The following is a 19,151-nucleotide window of genomic DNA, read 5'->3' as shown; positions in this document are numbered from 1 at the left end:
GCTCCCAGAGATTTCTTCTATTTCTGATGAGGCAAATTTGGATAATGCATCGACCTTAGCATTTTCTTTCCTTGGAATGTGTTCAACATGGCATTCATCGAACTGAGTCAACACAACCCTCACTAAGCGTACATACTTTGCCATGGTTTCATCTCTTGCTAAACTCCCCCTTGACCTGCGATACCACCAGCTTTGATTCCCCACAAACTTTCAAGTTTTAACTATCAACGTCCCTGCTAGGCCAAGGTCAGCTATCAAAGCTTCATACTCGGCTTCATTATTAGTGGTTGGAAAATCCAACTTCATTGAATATTCAATCAAGAATCCATCGGGGCTTTGCAAAACTAACCCTGCTCCACTCGAATTTGTTTTTGATGCTGAATAAAAATAGAGAACCCAAAATTCCTTGTCCTTGTTCTGTCTACCTTCATTATTTCCTTTTTCCTCCATGCCCCGAGGTTCTGTATCTCCCTACCCCCGACTTCTTAGTTGGAGATGGTACATTCAACCACGAAGTTAGCCAAGGCATGGGCTTTTATCGCCATTCGTGTCTTATACTTTATGTCGATTTCTCCATACTTAATGGCCCATTCAATTAAACTTCCACTGGCTTTAGGACTGTGGATGATGTTTCTCAAAGGTTGATTCTTTAACACCTCAATCTTATGAGCTTGGAAGTAAGGACGCAACTTCCTTGAGGCCATCACTAGGGCTAAAGCAAACTTTTCAATAATCAAATAATTTAACTCAGCTCCGTGCAAAATCTTACTGACGTAGTATATGGATTTCTGGACTTTAGGTTCCTCCTTTATCAATACAGCGCTAAAGGCATTTTCTGAAACGGCCAAATATCATGTCTGGTTTGGCCAGCAACGGGGCTTGGACCATGTATTTCTTGAACCCTTCGAATGCTTCTTGACTTTCCTCAGTCCATATGAAATCTTTTATTTTCTTCAAGGATTTGAAGAATGGAAAACACTTGTCTCAAGATTTGGAGATAAATCATCCTAAGGCAGCAACCCTTCCGGTGAGTTTTTGAAATTTTTTGATAGTCTGCGAAGGCTCTATGTCCAAAATGGCCTTTATTTTATCAGGATTTGCCTCGATTCCTCTCTTGTAGACCATCAATCCCAAAAACTTTCCAGATCCCACTCTAAAAGCACACTTTGCAGGATTTAACATCATTTTGTGATATCTCAGGACCTCAAAGGCTTCCCTCAAATGGGTTATGTGGTCAGTCTTCATACGACTCCTGACTAACATATCATCTACATATACTTCCATTGTTTTTCCAGTGAGATCTTTAAAAATCTTGTTTACTAACCTTTGATAGGTAGCTCCTGCATTCTTGAGACCAAACGTCATAACAAGATAAAAAAAAATACCAAAATCAGTGATAAATGATACATTTGGGATATCATCCTTATGCATATTCATCTGGTTGTATCCATTGAATCCATCCACAAAGTTCAGCATCTCGTGACCAGCGGTCGCATCTATCAGTGTAATATCCTTGGCAACGGGAAATAATCCTTTGGGCATGCATCATTCAGATCAGTGAAATCCATGCACATTCTCCATTTTCCATTAGCCTTCTTGCTAACCTTTCCGGAAAATTTATCTCTTCAATAAAACCAGCCTCTAAAAGCTTTTCTACTTCTTGCTTGATTGCCTCCTACCTCTCAGGGGAAAACTTATTTTATTTTGCTTCACTATCTTTCGTTTCGGATTTATGTTCAATTTGTGAGTGATCGGTTCCGGGTCTATGCCAGGCATATCAGCTGCTGACCATGCAAATACATCATTATTTTCTTGTAAAAACCTCACCAAGTTTCCTCTAAGGGGCTCCTCCAGTGATGCTCCAATGAAAGTCACTTTCTTAGGATCCTCGGGAGCCAAAGGGATCAGAATCAAGTCTTCTATTGGCTTCCCTCTTTTCTCATCATTCTCGTGAATATCCAGATTTCCAATGGGCAAAATCTGCCCCCCCCAACTCTATAAGCCCTAAGGGAGGCTACATAACAACTCCTTTCCATCTTTTGATCTCCTCTCTCTTCTCCAATCTTGTTCCGAGTGGGAAACTTCATCATTGAATGGTAAGAAGAGGGGACTGCCTTGAAAGTATGTATTCCCGTTCTTCCCATGATTGCATTCTAAGTTGAACCAGCCTTTACCACCACAAAGTTCAACATATGTGTTGCTTGTCTTGGATCCTGACCCATAGTCAAAGGCAACTTAATTATCCCTTCCACGGGGAACTCGACTCCAGCGAAACCATATATCGGCATATCGGCTGGGGTTAATTGAGAATTATTGCAACCCATCTTTATGAAGGTATCATAGAGTAAGATGTCTACTGACGCTCCATTGTCTACAAGGACTCTTTTCACCGGACTGTTCCCTATTATGGGTGTTATGACTAGGGGATCATTATGAGGAAACTTGACCCCTTCCAAGTCGAAATCATCAAATACCATTGTTACTCCGGTCTTGGCTCTTTTCGGAGCTTCCCCCACTATGAGTGTGACTTCTCAGGTATAAGCTTTCCTTGAGTTCTTAGACAATCCAGCAGCAGTTGGTCCTCCAAAGATCATGTTTATTACTAGCCCTCGGGGCTGAGGTCCTCCAAAGACTGTGTTTATCACCGACCCCGAGGTTGAGGGTTTCGGTCCTGATTATCCTGATCCTTTCTACGATCATCAAAGTTCCTTCTTCCACTGTTATTCATATCTCCTCCATCTCCAGTATACTTGCTCAGCCTTTCTTTCCAAATAAGAAATTTAATTTCATCCTTCAGTTGTCGGCACTCATCAGTGTCATGACCAGCATCCTTGTGAAATCTACAATACTTAATCTTATCTAGCTTAGCAGGATCAGCCTTCAAGGGCTTAGTCCAATGAACATCCCTATCTCTTTTGATTTCCATTAAGATCTGACTTCTAGGAACATTCAGTTTAGCATATTCGGTAAACTTTTATCCAGGTCCTCCCTTTTTCGGGGTTGAATCAGCGTTTTGCTCAGTTCTAGGATATTTGTCCTTGGTATTGTATTCTAAATCGGTCTTTCGCTTCTTACCACCAGCGGGTTCGTTATTGACCATCGTCTTCTTCATAAGTTCTTACACCTTAATATACTTTTCGGCCCTATCTTGGAGCCGTAACATACTTTCAGGGGGGCTCTTGGCTAAGGAAATCTTGAAGAACTCATCTCTAGTTCCATGCTGTAGTGTTATCATAGCTATCTTGTCATCAAGATCTGGGACCTTCAAGGCTTCCTTTGTGAAATGATTCAGATAATCTCTCAAAGACTCCTTTGCTCCTTGTACAATGCTCATGAGAGATGCCGAACTTTTCTCATGGACTCTTCCACTGATGAATTGCTTAATGAAAACTTGACTTAAGTCTCTAAAGGATCCAATTGAATTCGGAGGAAAATGACTGTACCACCTTTGAGCCATTCCCGACAGGGTTTCAGGAAAGGCCCGGCACTTAATAGCATCATTCACAGGCTGTAATAATAGTGCATTAGAGAATGTTCTGACATGATTAGCGGGATCTCCAGTACCATCGTATGCTTTGATGGTGGGCATCTTAAACTTCCTTGAGATGTGGGAATTCATTATCTCTTCAGTGAATGGTGGAGTTGGATCATCAGGATCTCCTAGGGGCATAAGATCACTTAGATCTGCCTTGGGGCAACAACCCTTCTTAATATTGGACCATCCAGGTCTATGATTGGAGAAGAGTTTCTCTGCCTAAGAGCAAGTGGGGGTCTTGGGGTTCGGTGTGCCTCCAGATCGCGCTTCATCCTTTGAATTTCAGCTTCATGAGTCATGATCCTCCCATGTACTTCTTAGGGATTCGTCCCTTGAGTGCTCCTGGAGCATTGGTTAGCATCAGGTATCAGTTATTTACCAGCACGCCTCCTTCTTGGAGCAATATCATCATCTGATGATTCGGAGTCTCTTTCCGTGTAAGGTCCATAGAATTCTTGATCCTTCGGAATATGAGCCAAACCTTGTATATGTTGGGGCTTCCACCCTTGTGCTTCACTCCGATTGGAGTGTCCATTTCCTCCAACCTCGAGGTATAGGGGCATCCCGTATGGGGGGTTAGTGGTCACAAATGTTGAATACTCATACCCAGCGGGTTGAGGGTCCACAGGTGCATGTAGCTGCTGAAATTATGGATCCGTCCTTTGAGGAGCCAGAAGATTCATCCCTTGTGGCTGAGGCTCAGTCACCTCCACCAGGGTTCCTCCTTGGGTGGAGGCGTAGGTTGAGTGCGGGGGTATCTCCACCATCGCTGAAATAGTTTGGATCGTCCCAGCTGGTGTTCCTTCAGGGGCGTTATTTCTGCTCCGTGTGTTCACAATGGTTGTTATTTGAATTTCCCACATACGGCGCCAAATGTTATGGATAAAAATTAGATTGTATTTATTACGATATTTATGTTAGGGTTCGAGTGCTCAAGACCTTTAATGGCTGCACTTGTGTTTCGGGCTTAAATCAGCCTTCACAAGATTCAAACGTATGTCTGTGAGTTTAGAGAATCAAGCCAAAAAAACGTAGTTCTGATTGATAGGGTAAGACCCTTTATATAAATGTTGGATGTCCTTGATTTGGACTAAGGTTAGTAGACTTAATGAATAAGTCTCCTTTTTAGAGTAGACTTTGAAATCCTAATTAGTAGGAAGCAGATTCCTTGTTGGTTTGGGTGCCTTGGAGGCTACTCAATGAAGAATTCTATTTTTTATGGGATATACTTAATGAGCTGTTATTTTACCCTTATATATTAATTACGAGATTATTAAATAATCAATGTTTTGGGTCACATTAACTGGGCTTCGCTACTCGACCGTATCGGGTTTAATTAATTCAAAATTAATTATATTTCTAGGCTATTTTTAGGCCTATATCAAACATAATATTTTAACTAATTATTTTTATAATAGTATTCATGAACAATGTTATAATATTCTAAAATGCAAGATAAATTAAAAAGGATTAATTAAATGTAAAATAAAAAATATTAACAGAAAAATATTAATTTATAAATCTTAGTCTTAAAAATAATAAATTGTACTCTATTCAGGTGAAGAACATATACACACGTATTAAGTGTTTAACTATTTTATTTGTTCCTCAACCAGGTTGTATTTTCAGTTTGGTAGTTTGTCCCAGATGTATCATGTTTTTTCATTATAATGCATAATCTTTTTGTCAAAAAATGTGTTTGACTTAAGATTAATATGAGTAAATTCCATGGTGGTATTAAAGTTTGCATATTGATTGCTACATACAAGTTTAATCGATATAAATTGTGACGGCCTCAACCCTGGGATCATGAGTTGACGTCACGAATGACAATAACCACAAACATATAATATAACTTACTCATAACACAACATAAACACAACCCCTTTCCCAAAATCTTTTCCATGTTTAAGTAAGACTTAGGCTATATGACTATTACAAAACCAACTTATTCAACAATTCTGACACAACTAACTTATTATAGCAACTCAACAGACCACATCTGGTCTGACACAACTACTGCAAAAGAGCCTGGTACAGAAGGAACTGGAACTCTGCCCTAACTATGACGGAAGGGTCTCCAAGGCATCTGTAATATATATATATATATATATATATATATATATATATATATATATATATATACAAAATATTTTGCAAGGGTGATCAATCAATTGCTCAGCAGTACCAATATATGAATAACAAGTAAAATGGTTTATGATAAACAGTTATAGGAACGGAAATCATAAATCATTTATGAAAACAAGTAAAGCGGGTATAAAATGGATATCAACAACTAGCATGCTCTGTAAAACATAATATCATTCGTGTGTTGTGTAAATATCATAGTCCAATTTTAGCATGTTATTTTCATTTTCAAATCCACTGTTCCTCTACAGGAACCACAACACAAAATCACAATTATATATATATATATATTGGACGAATCCTAGGGACAGCTGATCAGTCCATCCCACCACAAGCCTGTTCCGAAACTCAGAGACTAGCTAGGTCCCTACCACGTTGGACTAAGCGGTTCAAATAAGGCGCGCAACCGACTTAGCCACTTACGCTAACCTATTGGGCCGTTACGTGCCTCTTACGCACCCATCCAATATTTGATCCATTTTATCCAGTTTTCAAAACCACTTATACCTATCTCTTTTCAAAACAATTCTATCACATCACACTTTCCAAAATCTTTTTCCATATTAATCACAGTTTAGAGATGGGCATTTTCAGAAGTTACTTTTCCCCCAAACATAATTTAAACAAACATTTTTAAATACAGGGGATACATAACTTAAAACGTTATGTTCCAATATTAAATTTAAATCAACAGTTATTCATATACTATTGAACCATAAAAGATTTGTTCAGGGGTACTTGCCTTGCTGAGCTTTACAACTGAACACTAGCCTGACTTTAGACCAACTTTAACCCTCGGGGCTTTCGACTGGAACCTACAGAACCGAAATACCCTATGTTAGATGGCCGGTTATGCTTGACATATCCTCGCTATCAACTCTACCCGTTCAATGTCAAATCCCGACTCGTAATTATACGTACTATTATAATACACATAGCAACTACGCTTCGTAAAAATATTTATAATTATATAAGTAGATACGTTCGATTGGTATTCTCGATAATTACAGGATATGTTTCCGTATTTTTAAAATTAATTTCTCAAAAATCAGGCAGCGTTTCCTCTATTTATCGGACTACCATTCGAAACATAATCGACACAACAATCACAACCAATTCAATTTCGCAACCCAATCATCGATACAAATATTAACTATTTTCGTTTTGATAAAATAATTTTATGAACTAAATATTATTTTTTAAAATTGTAGGACTCAGAAATATTCATCACGGTCCACCGTCAGCTCGCCGAGACTCATCGCTGATGGCGAAAAAATTCGTCGGTGCCCGATTAATTCGGGTTTCCAATACGAATTTTATCGATAAAATATATTCCCCGTACGAAATTATTTTTATTTCACGAAAGTACTCAAACATTTCTTTCTGCAGAAAACAATTAAAACTGAATCAAACTAACAGAAACCACAGCACAGTAACCAACCATCACAGCATAACACGCGCGCAACGCGTCTCCACACAATAATGCACACACACACTCTGTTCATACACTCACACACAGCACACACACTACACACACATATGTATATGTATACACATATATATACACCAACCAAAAAGAATCAGGCCAAAAGTCACCAGAAACGAATCGAAAAAAGCAAGACTGCGGCAGCGATGAAAAACGGGAAAGGAAAACGGGAAATGATAGGGGAGGAGGAAAATGGGGAAGGGAGATGAGAGTTTGAGAAGAGAGATTGAGTGAGAGAGGAGAGAAACGAGAGAGAGATTGAGAAATAGGGAGACAAAAGCGAGAGAGATCAGAGAGAGAGACTGTTGTGGTATGTTTGTATGTTTTTCTTTTCTTATTTTTTTATCATGTAATAACACGTAGCAATCGAAATGGTGAGCAACTGCCATGAATCACAGGGTTCACTGGAAAATGAACATGTGTCCTGTTACTGCCAGCAAGCCTGATTTTTGTCCCGTCTTTTGCCTTTTAAAGATACATTTCACGGATAAAAACAATTTCGAAAGAAGTCCGAAATAATTTTAGAAACTCCCAAATATTCAAAAACTAATAAAATAAAATTTCCATAATTTTAAAATATTTTTGAATTTAACATCAGACCCGCATTTTATGATTTAACAAATAAATTTGCGGGTAAATATAATCCGAAAATTTTTCAAAACAATTCTAAAATTCTCGAAATATTCAAAACTTAAGAAAATATAAATTTCAAAATTTTTGAAACATTCTTGAATTTAATACTAAATTTGTACTTAAATACAATCAGAAAATCATTTAGGAATGAATAATTGATGAAATACTATTTTCTAAATTTTATAAATTTCAAAAAATAGTTATTGAAATTATAAATCCATAAAAATAATTTTAGATATAATTCCAATAATTATGAAAATAAATCTTTCCTAAAATCACTTTTAAAAATATAAACAAAACAATAGGACTCAACAATTAACAGTACAAATTATTCTCGTACACTACTGAGTCACACACAAATAATATTAAATACAACACATACTGACCGAATCAAACACATTTTATTTATTTATTTAATAATTACACTTTTAATAATTCAAAAGTACGAGTCGTTATATAAATAGCATATTATATAAAAATATGAGTAGATTTGTCATATCACATGAATAAAATGGCTCATGACTCACGTATATACACATATTAAAGTGCATGATTTAGAACTAATATGGAAAAGTGGCAGAGTGGTAATGAGGTGTGTATGTTAGTGGCTAGATGCAGTTTCAATTCATACTTAAAAATATATTTTGTAAAATTTGATAAATATACTGGTAAATCTGTCATTTCAAATGAATAAATTGGCTCATGAGTAAATTTGCTCATTGGCAAACTCATGTTGGAGTTTAATATACATAAGAAAAGAGATAAGAGATAAGAGATGATCAAATTTTGAACTCTTCTCAGAAATTAAACTATAAACTGTGACAGAAGTCAAAATCAAATGTTTCAAAACAATGGGTAAAAATCAGTGCATAATAAGTTGTTTATGAAGTTGAATTTAACGTTGCGTTAAATCAAATGCAACCTTAAATGTAAATAATAATTTCATATATTTTTCAGAAAACAAATTGAAAATAAGTCACCCTTTATTTCTTTTGGTTACAAATATTTTTGCAAAATAGTAAAATAACAAAACAAAAAATTAAAAAATTAGTAATTTAGATACTTTCTCTTTCTTAAGATTTTCATTAACTAGAACTTCCAAATTAGATTAGGGTGTTTTGCTTGGGTTAATTACGAAAAGCAAATGCAAACAAACATGTTCTTTTCTCTTATTGGGATTTATTTTATTAAAATTGTAGTATTATTTTATTTCTTTAAAATTTTAGACTAAAAATACATTGAATCGTCTGTAAATTATCATTGTTTTTTGTTGGTGATTCTGAATTAATTATTTCCCATTAGAGATAATTTAATTTTTAAATATTTTTAGTCCGAGCCAATTTATCCGAATGATTTTAAATATCATTTTATGTTTATCTATTTTATGTGACATGCATTTTTATATGTCAAATCTCATGTGGACAAATTAAAAAAAATGAAGAAACAATGCAAAGATTGTTACAAGCAAGGCATATGAGTTTTTCAATACTTGTTATTATGTATCAAAATATTATTATTATGAAACATTAAAGTCTAAACATTGAAATCTACAAAATACATATCCTAATTACTGTAAATATATGATAAACATGATAATAAAATCACCAAAAATGTATATCAAAATATACTACAACATGTCTTAAAATTAATTAATCAATTTGCACTGGATTCTTTTAACTTTCGTAAATGAGATTAATATTAATATTGGCGCCAAATATTTATCGGAATCCATTTCTTTTACAAACAAAGAGCATTTTCCATTAATATGAACGTAATACAGTCGGGACAAACCCCCAACAGTCGATACAACCAGGTTGGAAAACAAATAACATACTAAAAATAATTATATGATTTGTACCATGATCGTTTAACACGCAAAATTTAAAAAATCTTGAAGCTAAAAATGAAATCAAAGACATCCCAATCGATCCAAACTGTACTAAAATCCCTGAAACAACATCACAATTGATCGTATCAAATAAAAACCATGGTTAGTCTAGTGTTCAGAAACACCAATAGCATAAACTGAGACTAAAGAAGCGGCACCCCGACTATCTACATGTCAGATACCAGCTATAGACATTCTGAAAGTGTGAAACCTTGAAGGATGAACAATCTTTAGTTGAGCTCTTGTAATAATTATCACCGCCCCAGATTTGATGCAGGCTTTCTAATTCATCGAAAACGTCAATAAAATCATTCTTAGCAGATCCAAACCCAAATAAACCCAACCACAACTAAATAAAAATATAACAAAACACCACAAAAGAAGAGACAAAACACACCCTCCAACAGGAGAGACACACAAATACAAAAAAAAGGGTTTTATCGGAAGCCATTTTAATTGAGATATTTTCCAAACTACTGGTTAGAAATTTATTATTATGTAAGTCAGGTTTAATATAATTCCCGTTTAGCAAATCTAATTTGAGATTATTTTCTAGAAAAAAGTATTTGTATATGTACTTTTTCTGAAAATCAATATCTTACTATATATTTTGGAAATTAGAATTAATCTTAAATTTTATAATAAATAATTATATTATTAAAAAAATTATAAATACGATTTTTTTTAAAAAAGAAGCTTTTTATCACTTGTACATAATTTTGACAAACAACCCAATTTCAAGCCCTTATTTTGTACAATCTCACTGATAGGTCCATATTATTGCATATTTTTAATGCCTATTTTATGTCCATTTTTGTAATTTTATTAATAAATAAATTTTTTTTCATTTTATTTTGTTAGAAAATTAATAAAATCATAATTTGAGTTGGAAAAGGTGCAAATAAGGAAGGAGGTGGACTATTCTTGAAGTAAAAGGATTTTGAAAGATAAATAGAATACTTGTTGAAGAAGAAAAAAGAATACAAGGAAATACTCTTAGAATTCTACTTGTAATTAAAGACCCAACCCCTAATATTTTCTCTATATATATGGGGCTCTTCTCTTGTATTTGATACACCTAGAATTCTTGTAATTATCTTGCTTGGAATCTTTTATTATGGTATACCTTTCGTTAATTTTCAGCATTATCATATCTTTTTTCAGATCTCTGCTTTAGCTCTATTTCGTTTATTTATTCATTACCAGGCGCTCTGCCATTAAATTACCGCCTTCGTCTACTTTACTTATATTAATATAAAAGTTAGTTAAATGATTTTCCAGGTTTTGTTCCCGTATAGTCGCAAGCAACATGTATTTTAATTGTTAAATATTATTTTTTAGGTGGCTGTAACTTGAATTCTGTAGTTTATTAATATTTTTAGTATATAATACTTGATTTAGTTATAATAATTATGTGCTTTCAATCCAATTATCTTGTTAATTTTCTAATCATGTGTAGCTAATTTTCTTGTCATAGCATGGAGATGAAGTTAATTAATTATTTTTGATATCTCCTTGCTCCAATTAATTAATCATAATTTTCTTTGTGCTTTATTGTTTAATTGATTAAGTGATTTTGATATATTATTGTTACCGGATTTATTTTTCATAGCATGTGCTTGCTCCTTGAAATTATAATAGGTTATTGTTAGGTAACAAGTTTCATAGTATATGATTGTCTCGTTTATTAAAATTTATTTGTGAAGAAAAGATAATTAATTTTAGGGCTAGTTGATATTAATTATGATTGATTAATGGATTCGGAGTCCTGGGTTTTCCATATTATTTTATCTATTTTCTAATTAGGTTAATTAAAACTCCTCTCAAATCTTATTGTCTAGTTCACCTGATTTAATTGTTAGGGTTTCAAAAATTTCTTAATTTCTGTGGATTGACCTGTATTTGCTACAATTAACCGTTGTGCACTTGTAGTTATTTTACACATCTTTTGGCGTCGCTGTCGGGGACTATTGTTAATTTTCACTCCTTGATATTTAATTATTCGGACTAGTTTTTTTTATTTTCTCTTTGTTTATTTAGGGAATCGTGAAACGGAGGATAGCTTGGACAAAAGGATCGCAAGAAGGCCTCACCGTCTCTTTTGGAATTATTGAAAGTCGTATCACCTCTCAATTTTTTTCTCACTTTTGTTATTGAAAAATCCAAAAAAGTTAAATATTTGAAAATCCAAAAATAGTAGTTAGTTAATTGTTAAAAACCAATTTATTACATCATTCATTCTTTCACATAGGATCACATCATCTAGTTTTTTATTTATTTATTGTTTTCCATTTATTTATTGTTTTCCATCTTATACAATTATGGTGATTGCTGGAGGAAAGAGGTACGTATAATTTAGTATAATACACGGAGTGTAGTGCATCCATAAATGTTTATTATCTCATTCTTTGTGTGTTGCATCATCTAATCAATCTTAAGGGCGCCACCCCATTAAAAGATAAGGTGAGGGATTTCATCACCCTTTCCTTGGCCCATAAATCATTAATTCCTTCATCTTGCATTCACCTACCTTAATAAAATTAAGTAGACCTCAATTAGGAAGGTACCTAAAAGAGGAAGTAAATTTGGAATTATTCGAACTTTTGGTGACAAGGCAAGTGTATCACTTACCTGGCCAATTTGGATTGGTGACTAGGCAAGCGGTTCTCTAATTTGGCGCCTTGTTTACAAGGAAGTGCCCCCGCTTACCTGGCCAATCGGTTTGAATAAATCTGGATTTATAGATTTTTTGGTGGTCCAAAAGTTAGGAGCTATCTAGAGATTTTTTTTAGGATTATCCATAGATCTAAGATTTTTCTTTTTTATTTTCCAATTTTTCTTTGGTATTTACTTATAGCTCTTGTCTACTACGTGTTTACTTATCTTATATGCAAAGTAAATGGGTTCGAGAACATTCATCTAGATTAATAAGACACTCTAACCTTTCATCTCCTAAAGTAGTAAGGCAACTCGAGTTCTCTTCACCAACTAAAATTGAATCAAAAAAAGTAGAAATTCCACTTGTAGTCATGTCTGTCTCACTCAAAGACCATTGTTATCCCGCTCGTTCCGCTGAACCCTCGTGCATAGTCCTACCTCAAGTAACCGCGAATACTTTTGAAATCTAACATCACAACATTAGCATCTTACCTAGGTTTTCTGGGTAGATGGAGAGGATCAATATCTTTTCATTCGAGAATTTGAGGAAGTGTGTGCTTTATAAAAACTCTAACAACTGTGTAAAGACTCCATTAGGCTCAGACTTATTAACTTATCTTTAAAAGAAGAGGCTAAATAATGGTTGTATAGTCTACCTGTTAACTCAATTTCCACGTGGGATGGATTTGTGTCTATCTTTCTTAAAAAATATTTTAAAAACCATAAGGCAAACATACATAGGAATGAAATCAACCAATTTCAACAAAATTGAAATGAGTCTTTTTGGAATTATTTTGATAAATTTAAAAAGCTTTTGTCTAAGGTCCTCAACATGGTATAGGAAAATGAAGACTTTGTAAAATTCTTTATGAAGCCTTAGATAGTCAAACCACTGCTTTGTTAGAGTCTATGTGTCAATGTAAGTTTATGGATAAAAATGAGGAAGAAGCTTGGCAATACTTTGAGGAGTTAGATGAAAAAACAATGTTGTGGGAGTCAACTAGGGAACCAAATCCGGAATCTGAAAGATCTAAGGGATTACACGTAGTTGGTAATTCTATTGCAACCGAAGCTAAGTTGGCTACACTCACTAAACTTCTAGAAGTCTTAGAAACCGACAATATGTCTTCTCAATTATCTATCTGTGAAAACTGTAGTTCTCCTAATCATGTGATAGAAAATTACCCTGAAATTGAAAAAGTCAATGCCATGTTTTTAACCAAGAGTTAGGAATGATCCATATGTACCCACATACAATCCTGATTGGAAAAATCACCCAAATTTCTCATGGAACCAAGGTCAATACAATCAGTATAATCAAAATTCTCAACTTTGTTTTCAAAATCCCAATTCTGGTCCATACCCAGCTCAAAATCCCAATTCATATCCTCCTCAAAATCTTGGTCATTATCCTAACTCAGTCCCCTTGAATCCTCCTGGTTTTAGTAAATCTGATAAGAAATTGAATTCCATTGAAAAGAGTATGGAGGCATTACTTAAATCTCAACGATCTTTCATGCAAGTTATGACCCAAGATAGGCAGTTGCTAAATTCAAACACACAAGCCATATTTAAGCTAGAGATCCAAGTTAGTCAATTGGAAAACAGAATCAGTGAGAGAGAGAAAAATTGTTTTCCTAGTCAACCCGAGGCTAATCCTAAATTTCTTCAAAACCCAAAGTCTCATGAAAATCTGAACTCCGTCATCTCACTAAGGGCTGGCAATCAATTCAACAATTATACTGGTGTTAATATTCATCAGGAAGATAAACTAACATCTGAGCCAAATCCCCTACTCTTGAATCCTAGTTTCACAATCTTCAAATCCTAAAACTTCTAAATCTAATGAGTTATCACCATCCAAAGAACTACCTTCAAAACCCCACTCTGACGTGTCTAGTGAAAAAGTCTTTAAGCCGAAAGCTCTGTTTCCTCATAGACTTATCTCAAACAAACAATCTACTCAGTTAGATAAGATTTTGGAAGTATTTAAGCAAGTCAAGATCAACATTCCTCTTTTAGATATAATTCAACAAATTTCCTCTTATGCTAAGTGTCTAAAAGATTTGTGTACTCATAAAAGAACCACTCATGTTCCTAAGAAAGCTTTCATAACCTCTCATGTTAGTTCTATATTGTCAAATCAAATCTGTATGAAGTATAAGAACCATGGTTGTCCCACCATCTCTTGTATTATATGTAATTCCTTCATTGATAAAGCTTTACTCGATTTAGGTGCTAGTGTAAATCTTCTTGCATTATCTGTCTATCAAGCCTTGGGTTTAGGTGAACTTAAAAAAACTAGTGTTACTCTTCAGTTTTCTAACCGTTCTTTCAAAAGTTCAACGGGTATAGTTGAAAATATGTTGATTAAGATTGGTGATTTTGTCTTCCCCGTCGATTTTGTTGTCCTAGAGACCAAACCAGTCAAAAATCTAAAAAATCAAATTCCTATTATTTTAGGAAGACCTTTTCTTGCCACGTCTAATGCCTTAATCAACTATAGGAATGGGTTAATGAAACTTACTTTTGGAAATATGACAATTGATCTTAATATTTTTAATGTGGAAAAACAACACAATGAGCTTTTTGACCAACCTATAGATGTTAACATGATTGATGAGACAATTGATAATGAAATCATAAATGTTGATGATGTCATTAACTTTTGTCAAGATTACTTTGGTCAAAATTAGGATTATACTAGTCATAAATGAGGTCAATAAATTGTTAGAGTCCGCCATTCCTAGTTCCAACCAAGAGTTAGAACCTTTTCCTTTGCCACTTTTTACAGCTAGTGAATTATTTGAGGCAAGTCCACCAGAATTAAAACTCAAACCTCTTCCCGAAACTCTTAAGTATATGTTTCTAGGTCCATATAAGTCTAATTCAGTCATGATTGCATCTAATTTAACACCTTCTCAAGAGGAAGAACTCTTATCTGTACTTAGAGAGAGTAAGAAAGCCATAGGGTGGAGCATATCTAACATTAAGGGGATCAACCCTGCTATTGTCCAACATAGAATTCACTTAGTTGATAATGCTAAACCGGTTAGACAGCCACAAAGGAGGTTAAATCTGACTCTTAAGGAAGTTTTTAGTAAAGAAGTCCTTAAATGTCTAGTTAATGGAATCATATATCCTATATCTGATAGTTCATGGGTTAGTCATGTACAAGTAGTGCCTAAAAGGTCAGGGATCACTGTAGTTGTCAATAAAGATAAAGAAATAGTTCCCACTCGTGTTCAGTCTAGTTGGAGGATGTGTATTGATTCTAGGAAACTTAATGCTGCCACTAGGAAATATCGTTTTCCTCTACCCTTCATTGATCAAATGTTAGAAAGATTAGTAGGCCACTCATACTACTTTTTCCTATATGGTTTTTCTGGCTATTTCCAAATTCCCATTGCTCCTGAGGATCAAGAAAAAACCACTTTCACTTTTCCTTTTGAAACCTTGGCCTATCGTCACTTAGCTTTTGGTCTCACTACTGCCCTTGCCACCTTTCAAAGATGTATGATGAGCATTTTCTCTGATATGGTAGGAGACTTCCTAGAAATTTTTATAGACGACTTTTCCATTTTTGGTTCCTCTTTTCATCAGTGTCTTAATCATCTGGACTTAGTTTTAAAATAATGTGAAGAAGCAAACCTTGTTCTTAATTAGGAAAAGTGTCATTTCATGGTTAAAGAGGGAATTATTCTTGGTCATAAAATTTTATCAAAGGGAGTTGGAGTTGATAAAGCTAAAATTGATCTCATTGCTAATCTACCTCCACCAAATTCTGTCAAAGAAATCCGTTCCTTCTTAGTACATGCTAGTTTTTATAGGCGTTTCATTCAGGATTTTAGCAAAAAAGCTTGACCGTTGATCAATCTTCTTTCTAAAGACATAAAAATTGAGTTCTCTGGTGAATGTCTTCAATCTTTTGAACATCTTAAGAAAGAATTGACCTCACCCCCTATCATTCAATCCCCTTATTGGAATCAACATTTTGAGTTTATGTGTGATGCGTCTGATTATGTTGTAGGGGCAGTTTTAGGACAAAGAATCAATAAGATTGTTGGTTTTTATCGCATACACGGAAACGTGGATAACTTTTAAATCGCATAAAACTCCATATAAATCGCATACAATTCGTGATTAAATTGAGGGATCGATTACTAACCTTTAAAAGCGATCCAAGGATGTTGAATGAAGACCTCTAGCAGCTGCTACTCAAGTGTGAAGCACTCTACCGGTGTCCACCAAGAGATCGAAGCAATTTAGGGAGGAGGAGGCCGAGAGAGAATTAGGGTTGCCTCCTTTTTCTTTTCTTCTTAAAAATTAGGGTTACGCAAATAGGGTTTATAATGGTGTATTTATAGACAAAATTTCAGCTGAAATTTTTCCATAAAATTATTTACCCCATATCTTGATTAATCTCATTAATCCATTAATTAATAATTAAAATCCCTTTTAATCATTAATTATTTTTCTAAACTCTTTAGAAAACAATTATCTCCATAATTTAATTTAACAAATTAAATTCTTATTTAATAATATTAAGAAAGCAATTTAATTATTTTATAATATATTAAATCATATTTAATTAATTATAAAAACTGCTAATCAACTATTTATTTCATAAATAAATAATGACCAGCTATTATTAATTTAACTCCTCCACCAATAAATCATTCTCTTTATGGTGTGACCATGTAGGTTCAATATTAAAGTCGGTAGTAGAAATAAATAATAATAAAACCATTTTATTATTATTTATATGAGTTCTTTAATTCATTAAATATAATTAATAAATTAATCATATTTATTCTAAATCGTGAGAGATACTTCTCAATATATCGCGACTATCCGGATAATATGAATTCACTGCTTAGAATACCAAGAACCTATTCAGTGAATAGTTACCATACAATAAATTCCTTCTGCCCTACAATGTCCTGATTAAATACAAGGCATGGATCTCGTGTCAAGCCTATCTAATTTAATCACATTTTTTCCTCTTTGGTATGCGTAGTTCTGTTTAATGCAAATTAGAAACTTCTTTCTAATTTCATTTACTCTGACCAGAGATTTCTGAACTAGCATAAGTGGAATAGCATAGGACATTCTCTTCTTCACTAGAAGGAGCAGATCCTTTATTGATCATTCACTATCTTTGTGTATAAATTTCTACACCAAGAAGAGCCCTTATTATTGTCCCTAGAGACTAAGAATTAAACCAAAGTATAGTTTGGTGTACACGAGATGATTATGATGACCTCAAGTCTTAGAACACTTGTATAACTATCACTATGTGAACAACTATCGACACGTGAGTAACTCCATCAGTTGTTCAGCTGTGCGAGTCATGTTCAGTGAACTTATTCTATAATAAGCACCTACACACTAGCTATAGTGTCACCACACAAATGTCTATGAGAACATATATCCTTGATAATAAAGAAAGCATAGTATGTACCGATATTTGCGGATTACTAATTACCAGTTAGTAATCCTGCGACCAAGATTTATTTAATTTCAGAGTTATCATCTTTTAGGTCTCATTATTATGATCCCATCATAATCCATAAAAGCTTTACTCTATATTATGGTATATCTTATTTAAACACTTAAATAGATAAAGCCCGTAATAAAAATAAAAAAAGTCTTTTATTATTATAATTAAAATTAAAATAGATTACATAAAAGTTATTTCTAAACCATCATACATGATTGGACTTAGAACACATCTCTTTCAGATACCTCATGTCATATACTATGCTAGTAAGACCCTAAATGATGCTCAACATAACTACTCCACCAGTGAAAAAGAACTTCTAGTGGTAGTTTTTGCTCTTGAAAAGTTTAGATCGTATCTTATTGGTTCTAAAATCATTGTTTACACAGATCATTCTGCTCTTAGATATCTCTTCTCTAAGAAAGACTCGAAGGCCCGGTTGATTAGGTGGGTCTTGTTGCTCCAAAAGTTTGACCTAGAAATTAGGGATAAGAAGGGTTCTGAAAATGTTGTTGTTGATCATCTTCCCAATTTAGTAGTGGAGTCCACAATTGATATGCCTTTGAATGAGTCTTTTCCTGATGAACATCTTTTTTCCATATCTATCACTCCTTGGTTTGCTGATATAGTTAACTACCTTGTCACTGGTGACATTCCTTCTCATTGGTCTAAGCAAGAAAATTCAAATTTCTCTCACGAGCTAAATACTTCTTTTGGAATAATCCCTATATTTGTAAGTATTGTACATACCAAATCATTAGGTGGTATGTTCCAAACCATGAGTTTAGAAGTATACTTTCTTTTTGCCATGACCAAGCTTGTGGATGTCACTTTAGTGCTAAAAAGACAGCTGCTAAAATACTTCAATGTGGTTTCTATTGGCCTGGTTTATTTAAAGATTCTGCTGAATTTTGTGTCGCTTGTAGTAGGTGTCAACACTTAGAAAAAATCACTAGAAGAAATATGATGTCAATAAATCTAATCTTAGTTATTGAAATCTTTGATGCCTGGGGTACAGATTTTATGGGTCCCTTTCTTAATTCTTTTGCTAACCTCTACATTCATATAGCGATTGATTACGTGTCTAAAAGGGTCGAAGCCATACCAACTAAGTATAATGTGTAAAGAATAATGTAACTTAATATGTAATCGAGGAATTATAACTCAACATGAAATAGAAACAGATAAACAGTATTAAATTGTGAAGTACAGGAACCCTAAAGGTAAATATATGATATATACAAAGAATCAAAATATGCAAATGACTCTCTAAGTCCACAATCAAGTCATGGGAAGAAGT

At 34.0% G+C, this 19,151-nt stretch overlaps 1 protein-coding gene across 1 annotated transcript; it reads left to right on the top strand.

Annotated features, from left to right (window-relative positions):
- Positions 1 to 15,243: 15,243 nt before the first annotated feature.
- On the top strand, positions 15,244 to 18,794 carry LOC141718828 (uncharacterized). Its single transcript, XM_074521206.1, has 2 exons — positions 15,244 to 15,888; positions 18,093 to 18,794. The coding sequence occupies exons 1-2, from the start codon at positions 15,244 to 15,246 to the stop codon at positions 18,792 to 18,794; spliced, it is 1,347 nt and encodes a 448-aa protein (XP_074377307.1).
- Positions 18,795 to 19,151: the final 357 nt, after the last annotated feature.

Source organism: Apium graveolens, chromosome 4, assembly GCF_009905375.1.
Source record: "Apium graveolens cultivar Ventura chromosome 4, ASM990537v1, whole genome shotgun sequence".
NCBI lineage: Eukaryota > Viridiplantae > Streptophyta > Magnoliopsida > Apiales > Apiaceae > Apium > Apium graveolens.
This window is presented reverse-complemented; position numbering and strand designations above follow the sequence as displayed.